General features: G+C 36.7%; 2 protein-coding genes across 4 annotated transcripts in view; one reads left to right on the forward strand and one right to left on the reverse strand.

Moving 5' to 3' along the window:
- The window catches only part of SKP2 (S-phase kinase associated protein 2), a 31,432-nt gene extending 16,114 nt beyond the window's left edge, over positions 1-15,318 (forward strand). For both annotated transcript variants that reach the window (XM_045517080.2, XM_010955523.3), the window contains exons 6-10: positions 818-916; positions 2,108-2,238; positions 7,966-8,017; positions 8,290-8,397; positions 13,382-15,318. In XM_045517080.2, the coding sequence (XP_045373036.1) occupies positions 818-916; positions 2,108-2,238; positions 7,966-8,017; positions 8,290-8,397; positions 13,382-13,595 (604 nt within the window). In that variant the 3' untranslated portion in view covers positions 13,596-15,318. The remainder of the gene's footprint in view (positions 1-817; positions 917-2,107; positions 2,239-7,965; positions 8,018-8,289; positions 8,398-13,381) is intronic.
- Positions 15,319-19,106: 3,788 nt separating this feature from the next.
- The window catches only part of NADK2 (NAD kinase 2, mitochondrial), a 42,333-nt gene continuing 33,659 nt past the window's right edge, over positions 19,107-27,780 (reverse strand). For both annotated transcript variants that reach the window (XM_074357126.1, XM_074357128.1), the window contains 4 exons: positions 26,336-26,391; positions 26,143-26,196; positions 23,620-23,743; positions 19,107-21,227 (listed from right to left, as the gene is read on the reverse strand). In XM_074357126.1, coding sequence (XP_074213227.1) covers positions 21,089-21,227; positions 23,620-23,743; positions 26,143-26,196; positions 26,336-26,391 — 373 coding nt within the window. In that variant the 3' untranslated portion in view covers positions 19,107-21,088. The remainder of the gene's footprint in view (positions 21,228-23,619; positions 23,744-26,142; positions 26,197-26,335; positions 26,392-27,780) is intronic.

Genomic DNA, 27,780 nt, shown 5'->3' on the forward strand with positions numbered 1-27,780 from the left:
TAGGTTATTACAAGGTATTGAATATAGTTCCCTGTGCTGTACAATAGGACCTTGTAGTTTAGTAGTGTGTATCTGTTAATCCCGAACTCCTAATTTACCCCTCTGCCTTACCCTTTTCCCCTTTGGTAACCGTAAGTTTGTTTTCTATGTCTGTGAGTCTGTTTCTATTTTGTAAATAAGTTCATCTGTGTTGTTTATTTTATATTTCACATATAAGTGATATATATTTGTCTTTCTCTGTGTCTGACTTCACTTAGTAGGGTAATCTCTAGGTACTTCCACATTGCTGCAAATAGCATTATTTCATTACTTTTTATGGCTGAATAATACTCCATTGTGTATATTTGTACATATCTATATGTATGCCACATCTTCTTTATCCATTCATCTGTCGATGGGTGTTTAGGTTACTTTAATGTCTTGGCTATTATAAATAGTCCTGCTGTGAACATTTTTCTGTTTATGTATCTTTTCACATTAAAGTTTTTGTCTTTTCAGGGATATATGCCCAGGAGTGGGATTGTTGGATCATATTATTATTTTTAATTTTTTAAGAAACCTCCATACTGTTTCCATAATGGCTGCACCAGTTTACATTCCCACAACAGTGTAGGAGGGTTCCCTTTTCTCCGCATCCTCTCCAGTGTTTATTATTTGTAGACTTTTTGATGATGGCTATTCTGACTGATACCTCATTGTACAAACTCACTTCTGACTCAGAGGCCTGTGTGCTTAACTACCTCACTGAGCTTCATGCTTATTGATTGAATAAGAGTGTCTTGCTGATATTCTTACGTCCTTGTTCTCTGTTTTCCAGTAACCTTGCTCAGAACACAAATTTAGTGCGGCTAAACTTTTCTGGGTGTTCTGGATTCTCTGAATCTGCCCTGAAGACTTTGCTGAGCAGCTGCTCCAGGTAGGAGAGATTTGAGATTTGATGATAGAACTGTTATTTCAAATATACAATTCTCTCTCACATCAGAATAGAACTGGGTAAAATTTTTAAGCTCTTCCTAACTCTCCGAGCTCTTGATTTGGGTAATGTAATATCCTTCGCCTTCCAAACTTTCTGTCCAAACTCAGGAGCCAAATCAATTAAGTTTGCAAAGGATACTTGTGTAGTGATCTCTTTTTTCCCCTGTTACTATTAAAATAAGGAAAATTTAGTAGTGTGTTTATCAACTGTGTGGTTGAAATTAATCTGTTTACACCTGACTGCATAGTCAGGCTTTTTTCCCCCCATAGCATCTATAGACCTAACTTAACAGTTTTGATTAAATTGGTTATGAATTTGGGCGATTCCATTAAAAATACCTTTTACATTGTGTAATAATGTCAGTATATAAATGAAGGCTACAGAGTTACAGAAACTAATAAATGAGAGGGTACATGGTTCACAGAATACCCCTTACTGTGTGTGTGTGTGTCCTCTTTAATACCCCTTTGGTCTCTGTACCTGTTTCTCCTTAATGGTCTGTTGAAATTGCCTTTGGATAAGAATGTTATCAGTGAGGTAAAATGGCAGCCCTACATTTTCTCAGCAATGCCAGGGACGGAGTATGTAGTTTAATGGTTGGGCTTTTTCTTTGAAGCCCTCATTTTCTCAGTTAGCAGAGGCCAAAGAAGATAAAGTGGATTTTTGTAATGTCAGGGTCTCGTTATTAGGAATCCCCGGTACAACCCACCAGTGTTTTAAAGCATCTCAGATGATTGCTCATACTGTGTAGTTTTTGCTAACAACCTGGGAGGGTGAGAAAGAAAACAGGCTAGAATTTCTACATCTAGTCCTGGAGTGAGTTTGAGCCATCAGCCATCAGGCATCAGAATTGAGCGCTCCCCTCCATTTCCAGAAGGGGGCAGCATTCACCAAGCCCTTGACTTAGATGCCCTGGCAGCTTTCTGGAACAAACTAGAACAAGGTGGGAGAAGGCAATTTCAGGTGAGCTGACGTCGGAGCTGCTGAGAGAAGCAGAGGTTCTGTGCAGAAAATGGTAGGGACAGTCGAGGGCTTTGTGTTTTCTTTGCTTGCAGCCTGAGGCAGCGGTGCCTGGAGAACTCATTCCGGGCGATGGCTTCCTGCTTTCCTTATCACCCCTCTTGTGTGCAGGTTGGATGAGCTGAATCTCTCCTGGTGTTACGACTTCACTGAAAAGCACGTGCAGGTGGCGGTTGCACACGTGTCGGAGACCATCACCCAGCTGAACCTTAGCGGCTACCGGAAGAATCTCCAGAAATCAGGTGAGACCCTCCAGGCTGCTGGGCCCTTAACACTGGCAACCAGGACAACAGCAGGTCTGATTCATTGAGCATCTCCTGAGCGCGGGCCCCCAGAAGTTGTCTCCTACAATCCAGTGCATGTGTTCCTCTTCCCGTTTTTCAGATGAGGTGCGGCTGGTTAGAAGGGTTAGGTAAAGGCAAATGGCTAGTGGGATAGCGTCAAGGTTTGCATACAGAATCTAGAAGTGGAAACATTTATACTTTGAAACAATTTTTAAGCAGAAGAACTTCTTTTAATTAACTAAATTACTAGGTAAAACCCCAACATAAAAATCGATCAATGCAGTGTTTGATTAGAGTTAAGCAGTGATTCTCAACTGGGGACAGTTTTACCTGCAGGGGGACACTTGACGAGGTCTGGAGACATTTTTGGTTGTCATGACTACAGGGGGTGTTAACTGGCATCTAGTGAGTAGAAGCCAGGAATGCTGGCAAACAATGTTCAGGATGGAAGAATATCACACAAAAAAGAATCTGGTCTGGAATGACAGTAGTGCTAAGGTTGAAAACCCTGTTTATGAGTCCTCTTTCCAAGTTCATATTTATAGCTCTTACTTGGCAATTCAGTCTAAGAGGACAAAGAGATTATTTAGATGAACACAGGCATTTGAAGTCAGGTGTTGGGCGTGACAAGCGTAGCCTTTGTAAGCCTTAACATCCAGTTATGCTTTGTTTTCTTTGTCTGATGTTGACAAAATCTTGATTTGGCAAGATAAGTGTTTGCAAAGGGCAAGTTTTTTTTTTTAATTGAAGTATGGTTGCTGTGCACTATTACATATGTTACAGGTGTGCATAGTGAATAGTGAGTCACAGTACAGTTTTTTCAAGGTTATTCTGCATTTATAGTTATAAAATACTGGCTCTATTCCCCATGTTGTACGTATGACATATCCTTATAGCTTATTTTATACCTAGGAGTTCGTACCTCTTAATCCCCCATCCCTGGACTGTCCCTCCCCACTTCCCTCTCCCCACTGGTAACACTAGTTTGTTCTCTGTGTTTGTGAGTCTGCTTCTTTTTTGTTATATTCAGTAGTTTTCTGTACTTTTTAGATTCCCCGTATAAGTGATATACAGTATGTCTCTTTCTCCATCTGCCTTATGTCACTTAGCATTTTAGTGATTTTCCCTCACGATCTCGGGCTGTGGCCTCACATAGCCTAGTTATTTTACACCAGCCACACAAATCAGCCTACCTTCGTGTCCGGATGGTGTGTCAACTCATCCAAATATCCATGCTTTTGTTTATTATAGTTTTTATTATACGTAAAAAGATTTGAACCAAACATGTGCAGAATGTATCTTCTTAAAATCTAAGGAGTGTTTGAAAACTACTTCTCCAGGATATGATGCGTCCTCTGGTAAGTAAGTCAGATGTACAAGGCTGTAGTAAATAGCTGTGAGGTTCTCCTAAGTGACCAGGGGTTCAAGTCCTTTGCCTGTGCTTGAGTCCAGATGCCCATGTTCTCAGGCAAGGGGAACGTTTTCGTTAGAGATCTGTGAAAGCAGCAGTGGTGTCTTTCTTAACCACTCCCCTCCACACTCAGTATTCCTGTTCTCCATTTTTTCCCTTTGAACACAATTTCAAATCTGGTTATAGTCATTCTCAAATATACCTAAAACATGTAAAAACACAAAAACAAATCAACAACCTCACTAACATTTTGACAATCTTTTTCCTGTTAAAAACTGTGGGGGTTTTTTTGTTTGTTTTTTAGAATGGGGCATAGTGTATGGAATGCTTTGTGATATGTTTATATTTCAGAAAACCCCATTTCAGTAGCTACATGCAAATCATTCTCAGTGGCTGTGTGATATTCCATCAAATATATTTGGAATCATTTGTACTGATTCATGAATAACTTACTCAGTTGATCTCCTTGTAATGGATATTTAGAATCTTTGCAGTTTTTCCCTTTTATCAACAACCATGTCACAGACAGAGACGAATCTTTGAGTGCATTTCTAAGGATGAATTGCCAGGTCAAGGATTAGGCTCATTCTCAAACGCTGGCTAGTTCTTGCCAAGTTGCCTTCTGAGGATTTTAGACTGCCACCCATGAGGATCCTCTTCACTTTGAATCCCACCACTGCTTCTTCCCTCTTCATCACTATGAAAAGAGAAGACAGTGCCCTATGTACATTTCTGTCCCATTTCAGAATTTCCCACTTCTCTCTGGAGAGTTTTTCTGTACTGAACTGAGGTCCTGGGTGCAAGGTCGTGAAACTCTGCTGTAGGCAAACTGCTGTAAATGGTGTCCAAGTTTGGCTTAAAACACTTTTCTTTGTTCCTCCAAAAAAGAACAGATCGCCTTTTTACTGAGTTTTGGCAGGAATGAGAGGTAGTAAAATCCTGCTTGCTAGACACATTCAGGGCAAGACAGAGACGCAGAGTGTAAGTTGAAGTGTGAGTTTTCTTAATTATTCAATGAGAATCAAAGATTTTTGAATGGATGTCTTTTTACTATGGCGCACACTATTTCACCATATAGATGATAATATAGATTTTTTTAGCTCCTAGACTGGTGCCAGGCTGCCTAGGTTCAAGTACCCACCCTGCCATTAACTGGGTAGCCTTGAGCAAGTTGCTTAACCTTTTTGTTCCTCCATTTCGTGATCAATAAAATGGAGATAATAGTAGAACCCACCTGTTAGAGTTTGAGTAAGGAATACATGAGTCAGTCCATGGACAGGACGTTGAGTTGTTTTTGGCACATAGTGAGAGATCAGTCATTGTTGGCTCTTAACTATTCCCTTGTCCAGCCATCGCTGCCTCCCTGTGGGACAGCAGATGAGCACTGAATGAGGTCTTGGAGGACTTGGCTTTCGGTCTTGGGTTTGACTTTGACTTCTCTAGCTAAAACTGTCTCCCCTGTAAAGTGACAGGTTTCTAAGATCCCTTCTAACTCAAGTGAAGGGAAGGGGACAGTGAAGAGGAATCTTGGCAGTGGCTACTGTATACTAACCCTTCCCACCGAGGGAGGGCCACAGACAGAGACTAACCAGTGTCACCCCCAAGGTTTCGTTCTCTCCCAGGTGGCGGCAAAATAAGACTGTATCTGATGATGGGTTTTGCGGACGGTTGGTTGGCTGGCGAGATGATGGATCACTCCAGGTTGTGTTGTGCACACCTTCATTTTTCAGTCACTCATGAAACAAATGTTTATTGAGCACCTGTAATGCACAAGGCCCTGTTCCAGACTTGGGACGTGTGGATTTGAACAAAGCAGATAAAGTCATCCTCGTGATGCTTCCATTTGGGTTGGGGAGCTAGATGATCAACAAGTAACAAAATGTTATGAAAAGAAGGTAAAAATGCAAGGAGGAAAAATTTAAAGCAGAGTGATCAGGTAGAGGGTCACAGGGAGGGGTCTATTTTGAGATGGATGGTCACAGAGAAGGCCTCCCTGAGGAAGTGATAACTTGCGCACAGACCTGAAGGAGTGAGCCATGTAGATAAGGAAGGAACATCCTAGAACTAAGGACCAGCAAGTGCATTGGGAGGAAAGTCTCACGTGCTACTTTTGTAATCAGAAAGCGAATTAATAAATGTTATTTGTTTTTTTTAAATAGACAAACTTTATTAATGTTTGAGGTTTCTTCCTCTTGGAGCCTCCCCACACTGGGGAGCCAGTGTGGGAGGGGGGGCAAGGAGGACAGTGGTGGGAGGTGAGGTAGCCAGGGGTTCTCTGAGCCAAGGCAAGAGCTCTGTTTCAATTTCTTCCTAAGATGGGAGGCCCCTGGGGTATTTTGAGCGGGGATGATATGATCCAACTCACCTTTTAAAAGTCTCCTTCTGGTGCTGTGTTGAGAAAAGCCTGCTGGAGACAAGGGTAGTAACATTTGAGGAAGTAAGGAATAATGCGATTTGGGGCGCATTTTGAAAGCCAGCCTAACAGAATTTGGTAACAAGTTGGATGTGGGACATGAGGAAACAGTCGAGGGTGACTCCCAGGCTTTTGGCCTCGGCCGCTGAACCAGGGAAGTTCCTACTTACTGAGCTGGCGAAGACTTTAGGGAAGGAGCAGATTTAGGGGAGGAATCAAGTGTTTAGTTTTAGGAGTAAATTTGGGAGGTCTGTCGCATAGCCCAGCGGGTAAGCTGAGGAGGCAAGTTGAAAATGCAGGTCTAGGATTCCGGGGTGGTGCTGAAGACATAGCTGTGGGAAGGGAATAACAACTCGAACATTAATGAAAATTTGTCTATTTTTAAATAAATAACACTATTGATTCATTTTCTGATTACACAGTTAACGCATGTGACTTTCTCCCAAATTCTGAAAAGTTCTCTCTGTTCTCATCACCCTTGGTAACTGCAGTTATTGTTTGAGTGTATTTTCTTCCAGCCCCAACCCCCTTTCTTTCTGTGTGTGAGTTTGTGTATAAATATGAGTTTGTGGGTTTTAACTAAATAGAGATTATAGTGCGTTGTATACATTTTGCTCTGTTTTCACTATACAGTATATCCTGAGTATTTTTTTATGTCACGAAATGTCATTAAAAAGCTTTTTAAGAGCTACTGTTAGGTATTAGAAGGGATGGAGTTCAGCCTATTAAACTAATTGGGGGACCATTATAACTGTCACTATAATGAACGTCTTCATGAACATCTCTAATTATTTTTCTGAAAGTGGAATTACTGAGGCAAAGAGCAAAGTGTGTAATGCCCTGAACACTTAAAAAGTATATATATCAGTTCACCCTTAAAAAAAACCAGTTAGTTCTTCTGAAAGGCTAAAATTAAATATCTACTTTTAGTATACGGAGAGGGGGGACCTGCTCTATTGTATTTCACCAATTCTGGGCATTGTAATAGGATTTGTTTTTCATTTGATGGTGGAAAAGTAATGTTTTAATTGTATTTTGCGTTTCTTGCTCCATTTTTATGATGTTTATTTTACGAAGTATCTTTTCATTTTCTTTGCCTGTGTTATTGGTTTTTTTCTATCTTTTTTAATACTTTTTATATAATAAAACCATTAACTATTAAAAGTATGTTGGAAACTTTTATTCTCAGTTTTCTGATACCTCTTTAATTCTGTTTGTGTTGCTTTGCTTTAACATGGTAGAGTTTTTAAATTTTGTGTAGTAAATTATCAATTATCAATATACCCTTTGTGTGTTCTTTTTTGTTTAGAAACTCCTTACCTATCCAAAGATCCAATGAATAATCAGTCACCCATATTTTTGCATTTAGAAATGTTTAATACATGTGGAATTTATTTGGATATATTACTTGAATTGGAGAAGTAGATTTTTTCCAGTTGAGATAGCCATATTATTTTTTAATAATCCATGATTTCCCCCACCGATTTTGAGGGCTACCTTCATAACAGGTTGTTTCCTTATATATTGTAGTGTTTGGTTTTGCGTTTTGCTGTTGTGAACGGGATTATTTTCCCCCTGTATTTCCAGACAGCTCTTGCTGCTACATGGATAAGCTATGGATTTTGTTAACCAGCACTTCACACAGTTAGTTCTCTTACTGTTTCCCGTAGTTTTTCACATGATTCTCTTGTATTTTCCTGGTAGAAAGTTTTATATGCCAAGGTGAATTTTTTGTTTCTTTCTAATAGCATGTGACTCTAATTGCATTGTTCTGAACGTCCATCACAATGTTGAATGAAGTATTGATAGCACAAATCCTTGTCTTGTTTGTCATTTAATAAGGACCATTTTTTTTTTCTAGATGTCTCTACCCTAGTTGGAAGATGCCCCAATCTTGTCCACCTAGACTTAAGGTATGTTTTTGTTTATTTATTTAAGAAAGAAAGGAAAGAAAGGACAGGAAAGGGAAGGAAAGGGAAGGGAAGAAGGGAAAGAAGGCAAAGAAAAGAAAAGAAGAGAAAAGAAATGAAAAAAGAAAGAAAAATCATGATTGCTAATTGAATGAGAAAAGGATCTTAATTCGGTGAATTGGTGAATTGAAGGAACTACGTGGTAGGCTGTTCCCTGTCTTCTCTGTCTAGGATTGCTGGAGAGGTTTTGAATGCTTTCTTCTGCTCTGTTACAGCGATAGCGTCATGCTGAAGCATGACTGCTTTCAGGAATTTTATCAGCTCAACTACCTCCAGCACCTATCACTCAGTCGATGCTATGACATAATACCTGAAACTTTACTGTAAGTATTTTTCTTTTTCAAAGCTAGCAGAAGGCAGGGACCAAAAGAGATGTCACGTGGTGTTAAAATCCATTATTGTTAACAGCAGATATTGAAAACTTAAACATAAAAGCAGTGTACCACAAACTGCTTAGGAAAGACCTGCAACATAGGAAAACCCAAGGCAAATTCTTTTTGCTTAAAATGTCTGGTAAAGTTGAGTTGATTGAGGTAGTTGACTAACCATTTATTTAGCTGTGAGCAGGTTTAACTGTTAGAATACTATATAGCACTTTTGGAGGACTTCTGAAAGAAGATAGCCCTTACTCCCAGGAAGCTCAGGGTACAAAGGGGGAGGCAGACCCTGGGCATGTTTGTGTATTTCCGAAATTTTTCAAATCAGTTCCATTTGATTCCAGAAATCTTCATCTGAGCTTAGAGGAAAAGTACTGTCATCTTCTACTGGTGTCTGTCCTGGATGGTCAAGGAATGAGAGAAAGAGAAATATTTAAGTAGTAAATATTGTAAGAGTGATGCGCTCTTTGAAAAGGTGGGAGATTGAGGTCCAAAAGAGTGGAGTAACTTACCCAAAGCTAAACAGTGAGTTAATGGCTGAGCTGGGTCTACATTCTAGGTCTCCTGGGACACGTGCAAAATTATCTGGTAGCTTTAGAGGGGTTGATTTTGTACCTTAGCAACTTCCACAAAATCAAGGCAGTGCAAAGAAAAAAAGGAACCTGGTCCATCTTCCTTTTAAGAAGTGCTATACCCAATCATCCTGGGAGTAATAGCATCTCTTTAGTTTCAGAAAGTTCTCCTGTATTTCAAAGGGCTGGGAAATTCTTCCCATGCCAAACCTAGGTGTATAGCAGTTTTCTTGAAAAGCACAAGAAGTCAGTTTCTCGGATTTGGTCTGGTGCCCTCCTTTCTCATCCCAGCCAGTGTGCCCTCAGTGAGGCTGCTGACCTCGTGTAAGCTCACTGTCCACGTGAAGGTAACCAAGTTTCTGGTTCCTGCAAAAGAAGTGTGGTGAACTTGAACCAGGAATTTAGGTACTCTTCAAATTATTGGTTTGGACCTTATGAATTAGTTTCAAGAATTAAGGAATAAATCAGGGGGGAAGGTTATAGCTCAGTGGTAGAATGCATGCTTAGCATGCATGAGGTCCTGGGTTCAATCCCCAGTACCTCCATTAAAAATAAATAAACAAACTTAATTACCATCCCCCAACCCCCGAAAAAAAAAAGAATTAATGAATAAATCAGATACTTCAGTTCTACAGAGTTAACTAATAGGATTAGGGAATCCGGTGGTTATATTTTTTAATAGATCAGTTTAATTAATCTTGGGGTTTAGGGGCTGAGCTGGTATCTCATTTGGAAAAGCACTGCCTAAAAGAGTGGCTGGTATTCAGTTTGAGGGCTCTCCAATGTTGGGGTCTAAATTCATATACATGGAATTCTTATTAAAATCTCCTGCCACTTGAATTTTCTAGTGTGCAAAATTCCCAGGAGCCTGATGTGTCCACCCAAAAAGGTTTCTCTGTCATCCGTTCTTTTCTGTCCTCACCATCTGGGCTCCAGCTTCATTGCCTTTGCAGCCCGGGGAGTGCAGTGATCATTTTTTTGATTGCTGTTCTCGAGATAATCTACCCATGTGTCACTTCTGTTCTTTCTCTCTAGAGAGAGAGAAGCTAAGCAGGTAATACCAAATCCTTTCTCCTGAGCAGAGGCTCAGGGGAGGCTCTGAGCCCTCCCACAATATTTTCATCCAGTGGGATGATAATGCCTGCACGGTGATACCTGCAGTGTAATTTGATGGCTCAGGGCTTAGGTCTGAAGTCACAGACCTAGGCGTGAACCCTCATTGCTTTATTAGAACTGATTTGCCTAAATATTGTCTTGAAATAAGGGAAACAGGGGCATCAGGAGTTTAGCTACAGAATAGAGTGAGGACAGACAGAAGAGAGATGCTGTCCTTGAACTTTCAGGTAAAAGATTATGTTTTTTTTTAGACATTTTGTAAATGTTGTACTGGTTTACCTTGTGAATCCATTAACATGAGCTTGCTGGTACCCTGTCCTTAAAAGTTTCTCAAGATAAAATGTTTTGCCCTCGAGTCTCAGTCATCCTGGCAGCTGATGAATATGAAATGCATAGTAAGAATTCTAGGATCTTCAACAGTAACTTCCAGAAAGCCACTTATGCTATAGAGTTTTCATTTCTTATATCAGAAGTGGGAAAATAAAATTCAAGGGTCTTTCTTCTGTAATGATAATTAATGGTTTAAAATACTTGGGAAACTTGGTTTTTCTTCCTCAGGACATAACCTCATTGTATTTATCCTCTAACCCTTTTAAGTGGCCTGATTCCTTCCATCTAAACTTTCTTCTAATTAGTCTGTATTTATCCTTCAAGTAAGAAACCCAAGCCGGAGATGGTATAGTGATCTGAGATTAGGAGAGACAAAAAACTCTTGTTGGAGAACTTGTAGTTAAGGAATTTAGGATTTTATGAGGAAAACAGGATTAGGTAGATGAAGTAAGGGGTAAACCTGTGAAGGGGTTTTGTTTACTTAATCTTTTGTTTACTAAAACTAAACGGAGACACTTAAGGCATAATCAGTATCACTTTATTCTTCTTAAATTAGAAATAATGGCTCTAGTACTATATTCATTTCCTCCCCTTGTTTCCTTTTCAGTCATTTCCGTGGTAGTTTGTTTTATTTATTTATTTATTTATTTATTTATTTATTTATTTATTTATTTATTTTTTAAGATGTAATTTTTATTTTACAATTCCTGTACAAGGTTAAATTGGGTAGGTATTGGGGGTTTTTTTCTTTTTTTTAAACATTTTTTTATTGAGTTATAGTCATTTTACAATGTTGTGTTAAATTCCAGTGTAGAGCACAACTTTTCAGTTATACATGAACATGCATATATTCATTGTCACGCGTTTTTTTTTTTCGCTGTGAGCTACCACACGATCTTGTATATATGTCCCTGTGCTATACAGTATAATCTTGTTTATTTATTCTACATTTTGAAATCACAGTCTTCCATGGTAGTTTTTAAGAGATATTTGTGTGTGTGCTCTGTGGTTTTGTAGGTGATACACGTACAAAAGCCTTTTTTTTTCCTTCTGGTCTCCTGAAAATTGTAAAGACTTTCTGGTTTCTCAGCTTGGGAATGATCATTCATCCAGCATCCTGTCTGATATTACAGCTCTCCATTCTTACATATAACACCCGAGTGTCTTCCGTGAGTCTAGAGTAATTTCTTTCTTTACCAAGGCTCTTACCCAATGCTGTTGCAGGAACATTTCCCTTTCTGTCATCTGCCATTCCCCATTTTCTCATTACCCCCTGTAGTTTTTTTTTAAAATACTATCCACTGCAGAATGACTTACAATTTGGCTACTCTGGATATCCCAGCACCAAAATTCTCATGGCTGTTACCAAGTTCTCACTACTCAGATTTCACATAAGAGGGCTTTCAGGCAGGGGCGGGATTGCCTGAAAGCAACTAAGTGATAATAAGTATAAACATCTATGTATCTACCTTTCTCTATATTCCTGTTTATATTCCAGAGATTAGCTTCCTTTAAGAACAACAGCAGTTTGTTCCTCCTGCTTTTTTTTATTCTGTTGTGACCTCCAGATCTTATTGCCCCCTTAGGAACACCAAGCACATTTATTTTATTTGGCTAGTAGTTTTGTTTTCTAAATTACCCTTCATCTTGTATGCAGCTAATATATATTAAACATCCATCATGTTTAAGACAGTTTGTTGAGTGCAGAATACATACTCTTGGAGGAGTAGGAAGAGTCGGAGAGCAGGTTTAGCAGGGAAGGTCTTAAGGCCAACTGAACAGTCTGAGGTCTGTAAACACGAGGGAAGTAGCAAAGGTTTTTGTGCTGGGGATGGACAAAAGCTGAGCTAGGCTTTCTGAAGACACGTTGGACGTCAGGATGGACATGAAGCTGAAAGGAAGAAAGATTGGAGGACAGGTGACAATTATTGTAAGGAAAGTTTGTTTTTTAAGTAATTACTGGCTATATGGAAATATAAAAGATGCTTCTAATTCTAGGTCATGGATGTGCTCATTGACCTGCAGTGGGATTTTGTTGACATTCCAAATCAAATATTCCCTTTCCTGAGACTTCGTACTGTGTGTCCCAACCTGGAGCAAATACAGATCAGAGAGATGAATGTCTAAGCACACAGATCTGGGTTAAGAAAAAAGAATCATTACCCAAAAGTATTTGCTCTGGGGAAACAGGCTCCCTTTTATGGGGGACCAGAATTTCACTGTTGACAGAGTTGTGTTTCACCTAATGTGAAATACCTAGGAAGGAAGAGGACTGCGTTACATGTGGCAGGAGAAAAATGAGAATAAATAGAGAAGTAAGGTGGCTATTGCCCCCATCTACACAGAACCCTGCTTACAATATCGTTGTGAAGTCACTGTTAGGTTTCATCGAATATAATGGACTTGTTGAGTATTAGCCATTATTAAGAAGTTATCGACTCTGCTCACGTCTCCTTTTGAGAAGGTGAGCCTCGCTCAGATAAAGGTCAAGTCCATATGCTTAAATTGTATGTAACTTTTGGTGATTCCAACAGATGCCTCAGTAAAACACTTACTTTTCCCATCACTAGCTTGCTAGCTTCTCCTTACAACGCAGTGACACTTTTCACTATAAATCAACAAATGGAGAAAGGAAGCGAAGATGGTTGTGTTTTAAATAAACCTTGGAGTTTTGAGGTTAGGAATTCAACAAAATGCACTTGGGTGTTTCTTAAGGCCATGTTGTCCGAGCTATAGCTTGTGCTTTGTGATTTGATTCACCTTTGCTGTTTTCTCAAATCATTGATTGCAAGTTACGTCTTCCGTTTGCATTTTATAGGATATGATACAACTTGTAAAAACTGGGTCATGTAACTAGTGGAATCGTTACCATAGATACCGCTGCTCTGAAAAGTCTCTCTCTTCCTTTCCAGTGAACTTGGCGAAATCCCCACACTAAAAACACTACAAGTCTTTGGAATCGTGCCAGATACTACCCTTCAACTGTTAAAGGAAGCCCTTCCTCATCTACAGATTAATTGTTCCCATTTCACCACCATTGCCAGGCCAACCATTGGCAACAAAAAGAATCAGGAGATATGGGGCATCAAATGCCGACTGACACTGCAAAAGCCCAGTTGTCTATGAAGTATCTATTGCAGGATGGTGTCTCCTCCTTTCTTTGAACAGGGAAAATAGGCAGGAAGCCCAATTGCTGGAGAGCTCAGCTATTTTTATTCTTGGTTTTCCCTTGCCTTCTTTCTACAAGTATATTAGAGAACCATTTGAGAGAGAAAACTTTGAAGTCTTGCTTTTTTTAAAGGACTAAGAAAGCTTTTATCACTGCTATACCCTTAAAAGCCTAAGTTGATGGCCTTTTGTAATTTTAGGAGAGTAAGCCTGTAATTTCAGGATATCTTGAAGAGCAAGATTTGAGCCACCTCTTCCAAGTGCCCTTCTTATTAAATCTATTAAGAATCAAGCTTCAAAATCACCAGCAAATCATTTTCATAGCCTATATGGCAGCTGAGCTTTCTTCTATTTAATTTGTCAGTACTGCTTTCTAAGACATAGATTTGCAAGAATAATAAGCTATTTGTATTATAAGCTGAACAGAGTGAGACTCATAGAGTAGATTGAGGCAGTCTCTCCTGAGGATTGAAAGAAAAATGCTTTGAAAGAAATTTCAGCTTTGCCTTTAGATTTGAAAATAGGTTGATGGAAACAAATAGCCCTGGGCAATTCACCTTAAAACCTAAGTTTAAAAAAAGCAAACAACCAGCCAACCAGAGGTAGAGAGTTGGTAGAGAATTTGAAGGCTCAGGAGGCAACTTTCTATGACAGGTTAACCTGAACGATCCTCTAACGCACGTGAATGAAGTCTCCTTTATGTACTGTGTTCCCAGGATTCTCAATCAGCTGAGGAAATTTAATTGTGGACTTCTGTCTTTATGATCAAATTATGTTAATGTGTGTTCTTTAGCTTTTAAAATGACTTGCTTTGTTTTAGAAAGGTGGTAGTGACCGGTCAGTCTCTAATTCTTGAAATGTTGGATGGAAGGCTGAACTGAGGTTGCCTGCCATGTTCCTTTTTCGCTGAGGTTCTTGAAGTTATTTTTATATTACTCTGGAATCAAGTATTTTAAATTGTCCTTTTTTTTTCTTCTTAATGGTCTCCCACAATGATGGTTTGAAACTACCCATTTTATAAGGTTGCTGGACGTTGAGTTCCCTAAGAGGAACTGCATGTTCCTTTCTGTCAGAAACACACACTAGAAGTAGGTGTATGTCCCACACAGTTTCAGAGCAAGTAAGCACAACTTGCACCTACATAAAAGTGAAGACTCAGGTGTTGAACCTTTTGCTAACATCAGCGATTTTTTTAATGATACATAGAAGCAACAGGATTAAATTCTACTTAAAAAAAAAACAAAACACTAATTTCTTTTTTAAATTGAGGACCTCTCGTATGTTCAAAATGGAACAAAAGCCAGAACTCATCCTTTCAATTAACATTGCTTAAGTCAGATTTTTCAAGTGTTAGAAACAGTGGTATGAAGTGCCCTGATCTGTTCAGGCCTAAGGAAGGAAATTTTCAAGTAGTGTGCTACAGGGAATGATTAGGTTTCAATTTCGTAGTAGTTAAAAAGTGCTAAATACTACTTGAAATTATTGTTTACAGATTAGTGACAAGGGCTGGAGACAGGCTCCGGTTGGACTCTGACTTCCGGATGCCCTCAGACATACAGTACTTCCAAACTCAAGTCCAGCCATAAGCTATTTTGCTAACGTGTCAGAGTAATCTGTATTTTTGTATGTGATTTCTACTTTTATAGACTTGTTTTAAAAATAAAACACATTTTTATAAGAACGAGTACTTCAGCTAAGTTGTATTCCTTTCCTTCTCTTTTTTTCCTTGGGTACTGTGGTTAAAATTAGCATTTGGTGGGGTGTGTGATTTGTCTCAGCCCTCTGAAAAAGGCCCTTCAAAACAAGCCCTGACCTGGTCCTTTTTGCCCCATCTACTTTGTGTGCTTGTTGTCAAATTAAAATGTCTGTAATACTGTGACAAGGGGCTAAATACAGGCTTGTTGTGGTTAAAGTGCTTCTCAAAGAAATGACATTTATAAAACATTTAAGTGATAAATGATTGTTAAGTACCGTCAATAAAAGTTAGCTAGTAGCACTTTTTAAATACAAACTTGATCAGCTTATAATTGTGTATTTTAATCTCATTAAGAAACTATTTGGATGGCTTCCTAATACCCTGCATCCAGAGCTCTTCCAGGAACTCAATTCCTTTAGATCTCATCCATTCAAATGGTAGAACAGTGACCCAGTTCTTTGCTTTTTTTATATTATCACTGCTATGTTTCCTTTTTTGTTTTTAATTATGAAAAATGTCAAATGCAAAAGCTAGAGAAGAGGATGAACCTCATTACCCACTTTCAACAGTCATTAACTCATGGCCAACCTCATTCTCATCCATCGTCTCATCCATCTTCCACCCTCCTGCCCCTCCATCACACATTATTTTGAAGTAAAACCCAGAATTACGACTTCATAAATAGTTCAGTATATACCTTTAAGAGATACTTTCCTAAATTAATTCTGAAACATTAAATATCAAGATGGTGTTGGAAATTCCACAGCTGTCAAAAGTGTTTTATTGCATGGATTTGTTTTGATCAGGCTCCAAACATTGTTCATACGTTGCATTTGCTTGATACGGACATTTTCTTAAGTTTCTAAATCTTTGGGTTCCCCTTCTTTACTATCCTTACAACTTATTTATTGAAGAAACTACGTTGTTTGTCCAGTGTTCCACATTCTGGGTTTTGCTGATGTGATCGATCCCTGGAGTATTGTTTAACATGTTAATCTGTCCCTTATTTCCATAAACTGGTAGTTGGTTCCAGCAGCAGAAAGCTCCTAACCAAGAGTGATTTTGCCACCCAAGAGACCCTTGGGAACATCTGAAAACAGTTTTGGTTGTCACAGGTGGAGAGGTGCCACTGGCATCTAGCAGGTAGACTAAGGATGCTGCTGACCATCCAGGACAGCTCCCCACAACAAAGAATTATCTGGTCCCAAACCTCAATAGTGCCAGTGATGAGGAACCCTGATCTAGAGGCTTATCCTATCAAGTTTTGCTTTGTTTGGTTTCACAGGGTGATACTTGATAGTATTATGTCCTTCCTTCAAGAAGTGCATAACATCTGGCTGTCATTCTTTTTATGATGTTAACATCTACCTCTGGTCCTTGGGTCCTCCCTCTCCGATACCCTAGCCACAAGTTCCCAAGATATGAAGCCAAATGCAGAATTTTTATTTCTGTACAAAGTGATGCATTCCTTCTATCCTGTAACTCAATCACAATCCAGCATTTACTAATGATCTGCAGTGTGGATAATGTGTTTGAACAACGGCAGGGGAAGGTGCTGACCATAAGGAATGGCACTAAGTAGTGTCCAGGAAAACTAGAAGAACACCATTCCACAGGATACCCTAGCCTTGGAACAAACAAGAAGGCAACCTCCTTCGTTATCACTCCTCTCCCCATCCCCACCTAGCCAGGTATCCCGGGAAGTCAAAAAGCTCTCATCACCAAGGGACCAACGCCTCACAAAACAGGTTGAAGTGCTAAAGCCCATACTAATCTCCCTTTATGGATTTGTTTTGCTTTAATATTTATTTTTACTTTTTAGTGAATCTAAATGTCAAAATGCTGATTTTTTGGTATTTCTTAAAGCAGGTGTCTAACTTGCACATTTGAGCATTAAAATCAGTGTATTTTAAGGTCTTCAGATGGCAGGGGCTGTGACTGATGAAAGACAATAAAGCAGACTTTTTCCATAGCTATACATTTTTAAATTAATAGGCACACTGGAATGTGTCATATCCCAACCATTACCATGCATTTATATTGGCTTTTAAACAAAAACTAGCACGTAGTCATTTATATTGGCTTTTAAAATTCCTTTTCACTCAAAACTATTAATTTACTACTCGGGATAACTGCAGGTTCATTTGCAGTGGTATTGCTCCATGAGCCGGAAAGCAGAAAGGTAGGACTTTGACAATAATACATTCATCCAAAACTACAGGCAAAGTGGATAATCCACAGCAACCCATTTAAACGACCAGTGAAAATATTTGAAAGAATGGTTTTGTGAAGAATCATTCCATCAACAAATGATGTTTTGAAGGAAAGATCTGAGGCAGGAGAAGATAGCTGTGTAATAAAACTTAATTACCAAAGGTATTTTAAATAGATCATTTTCTTGTGAAAGCCAAGAAGAACCTGACAAATTGTTCAAGCTCTCTTCAACCATTTAAAGAAAATAAGTGTAGGGGAAAAAAAACAAAGTTGCAGTTGGGGGAAATGTATTTAAAAGAACAGTTTGTAAAAAAAACCTGTTTCTCAAATACTGTCCTACTAACTTCAACTATCCAAACATCAGAAACTGCCCCCTCCACCCCCTGACAGACTCCCTAAGAATGTTTCAGCATAGTAAAACCATCATTTATTATCATAATAGGCAATTTCTTCTCTAGCTATGCCAGTTTTGAAGTATTCATTGTGAGAAGTTACAAATCAGAATTCAACCCCTACTCCCAGTGAACTCACAATCTACTGATATAAAAAGCTATGTATCTCTTCAACAGTCTTTTCAGGATCTCAAAATCTGAATTTTTGCTTTTAATTATTGATGTTTGATTTTTGAAGAGAAGACAAAATTAGTTATAATCCATGCCTTTGCTATCCTATAAAACATTCAAATTAACACATTCTTTTCTGTTTTTTTTTCTTTTGACTTCATGTTTAGTCAGTAATTTTCTTAAAAATCCATCATAAAATGAAGCTCATGACACTTTAAAAAAATACTCTTCATGCTTTCCTTCATGTAGAAAACTTAATAAGCCTTCTTATTGACTTACACTCTAATACTTTCATGGTTATTTTTAATGTTAAAGAATAAATTGCACTTGAAGTAATTCCTCTTTGTAGTTCAGCAGTTCATCAGCATGTTTACTCTTACCCTCCCCCTTATATTTTAAGTTATATATATAATATTTTCACTATATCATTTACATATCACGTTATGCCTGGGATCTTTTTTGCACAACCGTCTTGGTAGATACTATCCTTAAGTATAAAGATGCACATACTATATTGGCACAATGAACTAGTGATTTAAATTCTAAATTTACATCATTATTTTCACAGCAGAGCAATAGATAATCCTTAAATTTATATTGGACAACTTTTTCAACTCAAGTATTTTTCAATAAAATTTGTGTTAATGGTTCTTTGTATTTTATTCTTTTTTTATATTTAAAAAATGAAATCAATGGAAATTCTTTATACTCAAAGGCTATATATATTTAGCAAAACATGTAACATGATCTGATTTACTGAGGCCATTAATATAAATACATATGGAGCATCAAAAATATTAACTCAAAATTATCTGAGGAGTCTATCTACATTTACCAGGTAAGCACTGTGTCAAATATTAGCAGTGAATGAAGTCAGCAGGGCACAGAATACATAGCAGTGGGGAAAAAGGCCTGCTTGAAACAACTTGGGGGAATCTGGTTTTCAAATGACCCATAATATGAGCTAAAGAAATAAATGAAGTAAAAAAGAAAAGATAAGAGTAGTTTCATTTTATTCACACACAATTGCCATTAAAAGATTAACTCATTCATGAAAAACATTTTTGCTATTCTAACATCCTTTGCCTCTCATCATCTCTTACAAATAAAACCCTACCACCGAGCAGAAATGTTAGAAGTTATATCACAAATGGAGCACATTAAGTATTTTTAAAACCTTTAAAATATGGCTTATGAACAATTTTACACAGCAGGTTACCTATTAATATGTTACATATTAATAGATCTATGGTACCATTTTGGATAATCGAATTTTCTTGATATTAAAGATGGAGCTGGAATTTTTGTCAAAAAGGTATTTTAAACCTGTTAGGGAGGTTTTATAGTGTGGAATTTTACTTCTTTATCAAGTGGCATCTTAAGTATATCATTTTTAAATCAAACCAGAAACTAGATCCATCTCTGGGAAAACACTAATTTTTACTGTATGCATCCTGTAAACTCCTTGCTATGAGTGTCTATGCAGATACTCTAAACTAAGAAAAGGAAAACAGATTCTTGTTCTGGATATACATCAAAACCTAAATTACCCTTGTATAGTAACATTTATATAAAAATGTTGAATTTGACAAAAACATGATAAATGTTGCCAGAACTAAGAGCACTCAATTTGATGATACCTTCTAGCTTTCAAAGAATTTACGTCTGAGCTCACTAGACTCAAGTTCTATCGGACAGAGTCTGTTTACTTTACCAGCGCATATCCAGCACCTGTCACGGTACATGGCACAGAGTGGGTGTTCAATAAATATGTCAATGACTCAAGAAAAATTCTAGCAGCAAGTAAAAACAAAACCAATGTAACTTTGAATAATTGGAATGAGAATACCAACTGTCTCATGATACAGCAAGAGGTGCTTTCTGTGATAATTCTAGGGTTACTTATAAGTAGATCAGGAATTAGGTAAAGAAACTGTCATAATAGAGAAAAAAGAAAAGCCGTAACATTTTATCTTCCAAAGCTAAAATGTAAAACTTGGAATATGAGCTAGGTGAAAGCTACCATGATATTAAGTAAGGCAATTCCAAAACTAGTATGTTTTGCATATTTATTAAGTAATCCATTTTCTCACAATACTCCTAACACTAGATAAAAATCTTTTTCAAAGGTTTTACCAAACTCCTAATAGAACATGTCTAATCAGTTCAGCCTTTGAATCTTTGAATCCATGTTAGAGAGTTTTAAATATGGAAGAGCTTTATTAGACTCAAATCATTTTTAAAAAATTACCTAAGACCTAATATAGTTGTTGGATAATTAAAACATCCTTAACAGTGTCATGATTTTGTCCAGATATATTTCACCCAGCATTGTCAAAATTAACCTGACAGTCAATTAAATGAAAACAGCTATAAATAATTTCAAAAATGATTGCTTTAACTTTTAAAATCAATAGTCATAACAATAGCATTGTGTCCTGAAATTAGAAAACTCCTAGCATATATAAAAACACATTTACCTACTTCAGTTAGGTCAGTGTCAGGATTTATCAAAATTCTCCATCAACAAAGTTTTTTTAAAATCTTGATTTTTAGATACTATAAAAAATACTAATTAAATATGTGTTTGGTCTGACCAATTCCACAAAGTTAGGGGGGAAAGTAAGGGGAAAAAAAACTTGTACAGTTAAATTTCAAATCCTGAACATTAATCCTTTATTGGAACCTACCTCTCTAAATTTAAAAAGATACCAGCACTCTTGGAAACCAAATATGAGCAATATAGAAATTTCACTGGTATGAATTCTAATCAGTTTAGTCCATCCATTTTCTTACACAGTGAACATCTTTTCCATCAGAATCCAACAGAAGAATAATGCAAATCTCACTTTCTTGGTCACCTTTGAGCCCAAGGCCAACCAGTCTCGACAATAACCAAAAAATGTAGCTTTATGACCGGCAGTCTGTTTTTGCAGTAAAACTTTTTCCGGTAGTTATCTGTCATCTGAGGACACCCTTCACTGTTCTAGAAGCACAGTTCGAAGCTCATCTTCTTTATTGATCAACATTGAAGCAATTGCTCCATCATTAAACTCAAAAGAAGTTCCTCCATCCACAACCATGCAGGCATCCCAACAACGAGAACGAACACAAACCCTGAGCAGAAAGAAACATCTTTCAACATTAAGTATCAACAGTTTTCTTACCCCTAAATTATAGTTTCTTTAAAACACTTAATTTTTATCTAAACTAGCAGACAGATCATTTGGCCTTGATTTTAAAAAATCAAAGTTGCTCTTTGGTATGAGACAATTAGTGACTATGTGATTACATGGGATACGTTATCAAAACAACTTCAAAATTTAAATGTTCAGGATAGCTCCATTCACCCAAACATTTATCAGGGAACAAGTTCAGATCTGATGGAACTCATATGCTTTTTTTTGAATGTTATTACCATTACAATTATTTTAGGTATTGAGCAAGAATGTAACCTATCTTTTTGTGAAAATTTTACTTTCATGTAACATACAGAAAAGGTACAAATTATGAGGGTACAACCCGATAATCAAACATACACACATAATCACCACCCAAATTAGGAATCAAATGTTACCTAGTTCCCCAGAAGCTCTCTTAATGCTCTTACTCCAATCCCCAGTCACTACCCCACCCCGCTTTCCCAAGCATATCCACTATCCTAACTTCAATCACCACAGCAGTAATAGCTTTGTGTATTCTTCAACTTCATATAAATAGAAGAATACAATAGGTATGCCTGTGTCTAGCTTCTTTTGCTTAAGATATTTATGAAATCACCCATGTTATTACATGTAGCAGTACTGTGTTGACTTTCATTACTGTATGAAAATACTTGCACTGTTTGAGAACACCAGAATTTAAGTCATCTCTTCTACTATTCATGGGCATTTGGGTTTCTGCCTATTAGGAATGTTGCTCCTGTGAATATGCTTGAGCATGTCTCTTGGTGCACACCTTTCTGTCAGTGTATCCATTCCTGTTGGATGTATATCTTGGAGTTACTGGGTCAATATGCCACATTCAGCTTTGGTAGGTAACTGCCAAACAATTTTCCAAACTATTCCTAACAGTAGTCTATAAAGTTCTAGTTGCTCCAGTTATCAACTGGTATTTTAGCTATTCTGGGGGGGTGTGTCTGATACCATATTATGTAGTTTTAATGTGCATTTCCCAGATGAATAGTAAGATCAAGATTATTTTTGGGGTGTTTTCCTAAACTGTAGCCTTCCTTTATTCCTTACATGAGGGTCTTTTTTTTTTTAATTTTGTATTTTTGTTTGTTTTGGGGGGTGGAGGTAATTAGGTTTGTTTGTTTGTTTACTTAATGTGAGGTACTGAAGCCCATGCCCTCCTGCAATGTAAGCACCGAGGTATAGCCTCCCCTCAAGGATGTTTTTTCCATATACTTATCAGCCATTTTGATACCCTCTTCTGTAAAATGCCTGTCCAAGACTTTTGGCCATTTTTCTACTAGGTTGACTGTCTTTTTCTTATTGAAAAATTTCTTGGACGAATTTTTATAATATATTCTGGATATGAATCATTGCTGGATACAAGTACTACAAGTATCTCACTCTGGCTTGCCTTTTTATTTTCTTAATGGTGTCTTGCTTTAACAAAAGTACTTCATTCTAATGTAGTTCAATCTATCAGTCTTGCTGCTAAGAAATATTTTCCAACTGCCACGGTCATAAAGCTATTCTCCCATTTATATGAGCAAACATTTAAATGAATCTTTATAGGCAGTCTCACCCAAACTGAGTATAGATTTGTTGATTAATCAAAATTAACTCTCAAATGCTAAAGCGATTTTTAAGTATGATGAGTTTCCTTTTTAGTGTCTCTCTTGGAAAAAATCAATTACGTATTTTCAAAACACACAGATGGACACTATAAGCAGCAATTTGTAATTAAACTGCTCTTTGCTTGCCATGAGATAGATGACATTTTTTCATAATTACAGGTTTTCCTGTTAGTTTGGATAATTGGGCAACTTTTACAAAATAAGAAATTATAAACATTTTTGTATATCCTCTTCTCAAAAAAAAAAAATCTGAGAAATTCAATAGATGTGGGAAGGGGGGCTCATGTTAGGGAAAAGCTGAAAGAAATGACTTCCACTCTAAAGGGTTATTGCTATACAAGTTAGGTTTATATGCTTCTGTTCCACAGCATATTAAAAAAAGTTGCTTTCCAGTTTCCTTTACAATGATAATTTGATTTTGTTGTGTCTTAATATATTTTTAAAAAATAAAAAAGCCCATATCACCCAATTAAATAACTAGATCCTTTCTATTCATTTAAATTTTAGTTTCTCTAAAATGGCACAATAAGTTTTAAAGAAAATATCACTTTAGCCAGGTTAGCATGATACCTCATTAGCTCCACAGGTCCTACTTTTCCTTTTCCTTTGAATGAGTGAATTTAATGAAATTACTTTAAAACCAAGTATGCTTTATAATTACAAGAGATGAAAACAATCACAAGTCGGTTTTTGGAAGCTTACTTTGAGGTAAAACAGCGCTGACGACTGCTTGAGAAAACTCTGTTTGCTATTGGTTCTCGAATACTGAAAAGTATTTTTGGTTCTTCTGGACTGTAAAGCAGTGATTCATTATATTCATTTGTTACTATAAAAGAGAAAAGCAGAATATTAGCACCTTCAGTGAAAGACTTCTGAGTGTTTTACACTTCTGAGAAGGGTAAACGAAAGTGGATGCTATCACCAACTTAAACGCAGTTCTATTCCAAAGGTCTGTTTGGCAGGAAGTTTCTTGGAACTCACAATACATTCCATTTAAAAAACTAAAAAACAAAAAAAAAAAACCCTTATAAGTAAGGAGTAGGTTTCAAGATTAGCCCACAGAAGCCTACATCAACCACAATATAGAAGAAATAGCTACATTGTGGTGGTGGGGGGGGGGGGGACTACAAAGGTAGTAATCAAATGAAAATAAAGAAACTAGTTTGAGGCACTCAAAAATGGAACTTGAGTTACCATATTCCCTTGCTAATAAGTTCCTTTCCAAAATATCATGCCAAAGGGTTCCTAAATATAATTATAAATTAATAGTCTTGGTATAAAATGCAGTCTCAAACAATGACAGGCAGTATGCTTTCTCTAACGAAACTGCCATTACTCAAGATATTTTTAGAAATCTTAGAAAGGGACCTGCTTTCTCTCTAACCAAGAGGCACACAAGAGTTGGCATGCAGAGTACAAATTGGTTAAAGACAACTTGTACAAAGAAATTGGGCTTGAAAGAGTGTTTAATTGACCACCACATTAAAAGTCATTACTAGATTGTCACATAATCTACGTTATATACCCAAATTTCATTTGAATTATTTGGCTCTTAAATAAAAATATCTAACTCATTCTCAAAAATGAAAATTTGCCTCTCTGGGAACACACACACACACACACACACACACACACACACTCACACACACAATATGCTAGCTCTGAAGGAAGTAGCTCTAGAAGTGTCTGTAACAGCGACTGCCCCATTGGCATTCACAACTGCTTCTGAAGACAGTCAAATCTTCACAAGACTAACATTCCTGCAAGTAAAGTAAAGTGGTATGTTTACTAAGGGAAAAATCAATCACTGTATTTTATATATAGTGATTTTAAATTAGTTTATATACCTGATATAAATTTCACTTGTTTATATACATTATGCTTTAAGTTAAATCATATAATGAAGAGTCAATTATTATAAATGCCTAATTTTCCTTTCTTTGATACAGATTTAACACTAATCTTAGCTTATAAGAAGTGACTGAAATAATCTTTTAGGTCTTAAATTGAAAGAAGAAGAAAATAGTCTGTTTTAGAGGGCTGAAAGGGACCTCAGAGATTTAGTTCTGTTTACAATTTTAAAGGCAAACCATCTTGCCAACAAAGAAAGTCTTATATGGGAATTCAAAATATATAAATAGATTAACTGACATTGGTAAAATACTTTATCATGTACTGCTAAATCACTCTAAAGGCAACCAATAAGAACATGCCTTTTCTGATAACTCTCTCAAATGCAAATATTTATGGATGACAGTTGCAGTCTTAAATGTGCCAATATCTACCTTATGTCTTTATTTTGTTTTGATTGTGTATGTTGAAAAATTCTTATAAAGGTAGGTAGAGGCAACCATTAACAAGTTTGGATTTTATGTTGATTTTTTAAAATCTTAGGATATTCTTCAATAAAAATAATTTACCTTAAAATCTTAGGATATTCTTCAATTAAACAGAGACAACAAGATTTAGCTTTGAGGTCCATACTTTCAAAAATGATCCTGGTAGATGAGTAGACTTTAGTGTGTTAAAATTTCAGATGCAAATCAAATGACTATGTTTTTCAGTTTAAGAATTTAAATATTTTTTAAAATAAAATTTAAAAAATAAATTTCAAGAATTCCTATACACCAGCAAGCTCCTTCCACTTTCTGATTCAACAGTTGAGGAAATGGAGGAATGGAGTCAGTCTTGCCCATCATTTCACAGTGAGAGGCCAGTTTGTTCTGGGATTGGAACCTAAGTCTTCAAACTCTCTAGTCAGTATCCTTTCCCCAGCAGTGCTAGTTCTCTTAAAGGAGCCCCAAAATAACTGGGCGGAGTAAGTAGAAGGTTAAAGCGAACACAGTAGTGAATATGAAGATCAGCATTCACAGCTCAGAGTTCCTTCCCATTCAGAGGATGTTAACAGCAATGGAGTTTAGGTGTACATTTCCTATTTGTCAGATGTGTATTTTTCTACATTTTCACATCCCTTAGGATATGTTTGCAGTCACAATGAAATATAACATAGAGGTTTTATTTCCATGGTTAACAAAAATCATATATAAGACTCCAGCTCTAAACTTTTTATTGTTTAAATATATTTAAAGGGATATTATATTAAGAGCATGTTTGAGTCCAAAAAGCACTGTTTGCTAATTAGACAAGTACATTCACAATACTATCCTCAAAATCTACACAAAATTTAACTTAAATTGTGAGTAATTATGATCATTTGTCACTGACCTTTCTCTACCAATTCTCTGTTCAATGGAAGATCTAAATTTCCTTGTCGTTTTGCTATTGAAAAAGGAAAGGGGGAAAAAATCTTGATTAAATAAAATATTCTGTAACATATATTATAGCTAACATACAATAAAATATATATATGACATAGGATATTATAATTATAAAATATAATAGCTATCTTGGCACTCACCAATATTTAGAACATCTTCCACAGCCTGAGTTGCAACCCTGTTAATATTGAATGACCTAGAAACAAACACCACATACATTTTAAATTTTAATTCTAAAAACATACTAAAATGAAAAAGGAATAATCCACATCATGTACAAAGAATTCTTATAAATTATCAGAGGAAAAAGCAACCAAAAGACAATAACCATGCCACAAAGTTTTAAAAAGTGGGCAAAGTACGTGGGCAAACATCTCATGGGCCTACATGAAAAAACGTTCACTCTTACTCATAGTTGAAGAAATACAAATTAAAACAAGATTTTTCTCAGATTTTAAGAAGTGAAAACTGATAAGTAATGCATTGATAGCGTATGGGAAAAGAAGTATTCTCATACACTTATGGAATTATAGAAACCACAGTTGGAGGGCAATTCTGCAATACCAACATTTAAAATGAGCATAGTCTTCACTCTAGTAGTTTATCCTAAAATACACTTGCACATACCATATGCAAAGACAAGAAAGGATATTCACTGAAGCATTATTTATAACAGCAAAGCAACTAGGAAGCAAATAATAGCAAAACCATAGTAAGCTGGTTAAATAAATTATATTATAGCTACTCAGAGTATTATGTAGATATTAAAAAGACTAAAATACAACTATACATAATGATATAGAAAGATACCCATATGTTAAAAAACCAAAGGCACTATATGATATACATATATAAAACTTCCCTATTTTATTGATATTAAAACATTATACATATATTGAGTGGTTGTGTCTCAAGATAAGTACTAGAAATTAAAATGAGAGACTAGCTTTTCATTGTATACCCTTTTGTACTACTTAACATATTTTTAAAACGTGTATTTCTTTAAATTATAAAATAGTTCTTGAAATGAAAAATCTTTTACCAGTATGATGCCTTGCTTAACCACAAGAACAAATGTTAACATAAACATGAATAATGTTTAAAAGTAGCTCTGTGCTGGGGTCCAAAAAGATGGTTAAGGAAAGGTTTAAAAACAAAATCTTCTAGGAATTTAGAATTCTTCTGTCTCATAACTCTTCTCACATGGCCTTAGTAGATAATTCCAACACCAGGAACAACACTGCATAGTCGCATCACTCTAAACCTCATTCAGTGGCTTTTAACACTTTTGAGGAGGAGGAGTAAGAGATACTGTGTATACCCGTCTAATCCTATACCCTCCAAAAACATTTCGACGTTCTCTTAAGAAAAATGCAGACACACAAAATTTCACATTAAAAAATTGGGGTCATTCACAGATCATGTCTGTATACTGGAGACAGATCTAAAATCTGGCCCTTGCCCATCCTATTTTTCCACCTTTATCCACCCTCCAATTTCACATTCCAAACACCGCAAGCTCATTCAGCCTCCGTACTTTTGCTCATACTTAGTATGTGGTATAAGGAAAAATACTCTGAGTGTG

This window comes from Camelus bactrianus, chromosome 3 (genome assembly GCF_048773025.1).
Source record: "Camelus bactrianus isolate YW-2024 breed Bactrian camel chromosome 3, ASM4877302v1, whole genome shotgun sequence".
Taxonomy (NCBI): Eukaryota; Metazoa; Chordata; class Mammalia; order Artiodactyla; family Camelidae; genus Camelus; species Camelus bactrianus.